General features: G+C 38.4%; 1 protein-coding gene across 1 annotated transcript; it reads right to left on the minus strand.

Moving 5' to 3' along the window:
* Positions 1-5: 5 nt before the first annotated feature.
* LOC116547873 (protocadherin beta-3) lies at positions 6-4,764 on the minus strand (the record flags this gene model as incomplete). The annotated part of the gene is made up of 1 exon (XM_032273649.1): positions 6-4,764. A coding segment is annotated over exon 1 (1,398 nt), but the record flags the coding sequence as incomplete, so codon positions are not given.
* Between the last annotated feature and the right edge of the window lie 6 nt (positions 4,765-4,770).

Genomic DNA, 4,770 nt, shown 5'->3' on the forward strand with positions numbered 1-4,770 from the left:
AGGGCGGGGCTGTTGTTCTCGCGGACGAAGAGGGTGTAGGAGGTCTGGGTGAAGGCGGGGGCGTTGTCGTTAATGTCCGAGACCAGAATGGTTATGTTGTACTCGGTTTTCAGCCTGGGTGTCCCCAAGTCTGTGACGGTGATGGTGACGTTGTACTCGGATCTGGTCTCTCTGTCCAACGCTCCTTCTGACACTAGGGTGTAAAAGTTCTCAACAGATGGTTTCAGGACGAAAGGGAGATTGTTCTCAATGGAACACCTCACTCTTCCGTTGTCTCCAGAGTCTAGGTCAGAAACACTGAAAACAGCCAGTACAGTCTCTGCTGAATTCTCGGGGACAGGGCTGTTTACTGACGACAAGGTCAGTTCTGGTGGGTTGTCATTGACATCCACCACCTGGACTACGACTGTAGACTTTCCAGATAGGCCTCCGCCATCCTTGGCCTCAATGTCGACTTCATAACTATTAATCGCTTCAAAATTCAAATATTTGACTAGTTGCATATCACCAGTTATTGGATTTAGGTGAAAAGTTTTGCGAATTTCTTCAGAAGCATGAAAAAATGCGTATGATATTGTCCCAAAACTTCCCGTATCTAAGTCAGAAGCCGAAACAGTGACAATGACAGAGTTAACGGGGGTATTCTCTAGAACTGTAACCTCATAGAGAGGCAGTGCAAATTCTGGTGCATTGTCGTTTATGTCTAAGACCTGGATGTTGATCTGGGCTGTTCCAGACCGAGGCGGAGCGCCGCCGTCCAGCGCGGTAAGCGTTAAGCTGAGTTCCGGCTGCTCCTCCCGATCCAGCGCTTTGTCCAGTACTAGTTCTGGGTACTTCCTTCCGTCCCTACGACTGCGAGTGAGTACGTGGAAGTGGGAATTTGGAAAGATAGTGTAGTTTTGAAGGCTGTTTCTTCCCACATCCAAGTCCTCGGCATTTCCCAAAGGAATTACTGTTCCTGGTAGAGTGCTTTCTAGGATTTTCAGATGCATTTCATTTTCAAAGAATACCGGAGAATGATCATTTACATCTATGATATGGAGCTCGTTTGTAACAAACTGCAAAGGGTTTTGCAGTAATATCTGAAAATGCAGTATGCATGGTTCTGTGGGGCCGCAAATCTCCTCCCTGTCCAATTTCTCATTCAGTAGCAAATCACCTGTCTGATGACTGAGCTGAAAATGCTGTTTGTTGCCTTTGGATACAACTTGAGCCCCCCTCGCGGCCAGTTCCTCTACCCTTAGCCCCAGATCCTTTGCTAGGTTGGCTATTAAAAAGCCCTTCTCTTTTTCCTCAGCCACCGAATAGCGTCTTGACGCGGACCCAGCCAGAGACCCACCCAGAAAAACAAAGAGAAGCAGGACTTGCCTTTGTCTAAGAAATCGCTCTCCTCCAGCCTCCATTGCACTTTCTTTCTGTCACGTTCTTCCAGGGAATGTCACCAAGCTGAACCTCAGACAGGGCTGGGAAATAGTATTTTGCCCCACAACCTTTGCAGACGGCCTAGCGAATAAGACTTTCCAGAGGCTCACATTTGCTTGCTCAAAAATCTGCCTGGGCTCATAACCCCTGGTTTACCACAGTGGATCCGTGCGTCACCGAGAATCACAATGCCTGTGGTTTAATTCGCCTTCTTAGTCAACAGCGCCACCATGCGTTCGCTTGCAGTTTCAAAATCTTGGAGAAGGTGTTTCTGTTTTGTTTTACTGTTTATTCTTATCAATCCTAGTTGACGCTACTGGAGGAGTATCTCATGTTATATGAATTAAATAAATGCTATCTAGGGAAATAAAATGCGCTCTTATCTAAAAGCAGTGATTGTTCTTGGTAGAGTCCTCATTTACATGATTTTTCAGAAGTGTACACATAGTAGACTACCCCTCCTCTTCTGTAATAATTACACACAAACTTAAAAAGATTTTGCTCTAAATGATAGCATGCTTCACTATCCCATTTATGTTTGTCTTTTTTTCCCTAAACTTTGTGAAATGAGCACGAATTGCATACACCAGAAAAATACAAGGAAAAGACACCTCCTGCAAGGTAGTAAAAAAGAAAATATATCATGTCAGGGGTAGATCCAGAGGGCTACAAATGCCTAATTTCTTCCACGTCATCACACTCAGGGAACACTTAGAGTGCTTTCTCTTCTTATTTCAGAGCAAATTTACAATTATTCGTTTCATCTGTATTATTTCCACAGATAATTGTTGAGTTTGTAGAAGTTAGGCAAGTAGTGGTAACAAGACAGACAATGTCTGTATATCTTACAACAGTTCTCCATCTAGTGGGTGTACAGTCTTTAAACATGTTTAAACATTGCGAAAAGTGCTACATAGAAAAGGTACTGATTTCACGGAACGTATGCAATACAGGGACCTAACTTCATGGAGAGGGATTAAGATAGTTTCCCCCAACGTGTACCATTTAATCTGAAACATGATATAGGAAAAGTGTGCCAGGCTAAGACTGTAGAATGTGTGAAGGCCCTGAAAGAGTAAAGCATAGTTATTAGAGATAATGAAAGAAGGACAGTAAATACAAAACTTAATGTCCCAAGATTAAGTGGAAAGGGAAGGCTGAAAAGTAAGCCAGGGTCAAATAATGGGTGCTTGGATTTTATTCTAAGAACAAAAGGAAGCCATTGCAAGGTTGTAGGTAGAGAAATAAAACAGTGCAAATATGTGTTTAATGTAGCCTCTTTTGTACTTCTACACATTTATCAAGAATGTTGAATGTTTGCTCTTAACACTAGTGATACTAAAAATAACAGCAATTTCACTTTTATGTCTTTATATTGAGTATAACTGCAAGTTATTCAAATACCCGCTATCATTTGGCGTAGAAGAAGAGAAATTTTGTGACTTATCCAAAATCCTAAAGGTAATGAGTTCATTGATCAGAGACCTTTGATACCAACATATGCTCTACACAACTGCTAATCTCAAAATGAGAACTTCAAAATTAATATTATAATTTTAATAGGATAATTCATTCAAATGTATATAAAAATAATAGAAAAATGTAAGATAGACTGAGTAACATTAAGAATTAAAATTTGTTTTGATATGTGGATCAGAAAGTAAACTGCAAGAAATGAAAACAGTTGGGTGAGTCATTTAGAAAACTATGGAAGGAAATTAAAGTAATAAAATCAAAAACTACAATTTCTCCATCTGTATTCCTTAAGCCAGTGGACAGGAGAGGAGTCTCAATTTAAGCAGTAAGAGAAAAAGGAAAAACATGTTGAAGGAAAGTGACACTAGAATGATAACTGCATGTTTGAATAATGGTGACAAATTCAATTAATAATAAAACTATAGCTCATTGTACACCAAGGAGTATTTGATTCCAGCAAAATGTTTTAAGTATTTTAGTTTCTTTAAATATCAATATATCACAGGTAAAATACTTTTCTTTCTTTCAATCATTCAAACATTTTCTTAAGAATCTATAATGTTCTGGTGATTGTGTGAATCACACAATAAAGGAGGAGCTGTTGGGAAACATAACTCAAGCACCTTTATTAAAAAGCATTGGAAAGTCTAGGGAAATGAAAGGGGGAAAAACAGAAGTAGTCAGTGCAAAAAATATACTGAGTGGTGCTGGATACATTTTTCTCCCTAAACACTTTTCTCTAAGTGAATCCTAAATGCTCCAGAAAATGTTTTAAAAAACAGCCATACCAAGCTATATTTGAAGTTTCTAAAAGTTGATCAATGACAAAGACATAGATTCCTTTACATTTTTTGAATTTTAATGAAATGCTCAGAGTTAATAGGTTATTCATAATTTTAAAAGATTTTAAAGGGGGGACTGGAATAAGCAGAGTACTCTTTAAAAACTATTTGAAAGAGAAAGCATGATAAATTAGCATGCCTTTGAAAACTGCTAGACATGTATCATTTATCTACATTTTAGAATACTGAGTGATTTTTGACAAAAATTTATTAGAGCACTTATAATGTAAATGCCTTGTAGAATCCAACAGCTAACATTCTTAAAATCTCTAAAGACTAATAATTTTCATATGTCAACACTTTAAAGAAGTACATATATTGAAAAACATAAGGATGGTGCTTGCTATATTATTCATAAATATACCTATTTAGAGGTTTAACCAATGCGAATTCACAGGGTAGAATTTACACTTGCCTAAGAGGATATAAAAAACACAAATATACTGGGCTGGAAAATATAACTCATGTAATGATAACAAATATTTTTAAATGTAGGACTTCAAAATTATCTAGAACCATGGACTATGAGGTCTGGAAAAGAGGCTCTAACTTAAAAATCAAAGATTTCTGAAAATATAAAATTTACTTTTACACCTTAAATGGAATTAAATTGCAATGAAAAGAATCAAAAATTAGAATACAAAGAAAATTTACATTCATTATACCGCAAAAAACTCATATGTTTGTAAATACCAGTAACATGCATAGAATTGGAATAGGATAGTTACTTTCTAATAAAAGGACACATTTCCAATGGGCAAAGCAGTAAAAAAGGGCATTTCACAAATTAAATGAGACTAGCCTCAGCAGATCCTTATTAACACTTAACTAAATTCAAAGCTGTTCCTGAAACTGGGGTTTGCCTCGCTAACCCTCTCTGCACCCTGAGCAAGGAAGTTAGGGATAATCGGCTTCAGGAACTTGAACTCATTTGTCCCGGAACCTCCCGACAGACACACCTCATACTGGTAGCTCTGGGACAGGGTCCCGGTGCCGCTCACGTCCACCAGATGCCCTGGAAAGGGACCCT

The sequence above is a fragment of the Sapajus apella genome, unplaced genomic scaffold, assembly GCF_009761245.1.
Source record: "Sapajus apella isolate SASKATOON/1434 unplaced genomic scaffold, GSC_monkey_1.0 scaffold5211, whole genome shotgun sequence".
NCBI lineage: Eukaryota > Metazoa > Chordata > Mammalia > Primates > Cebidae > Sapajus > Sapajus apella.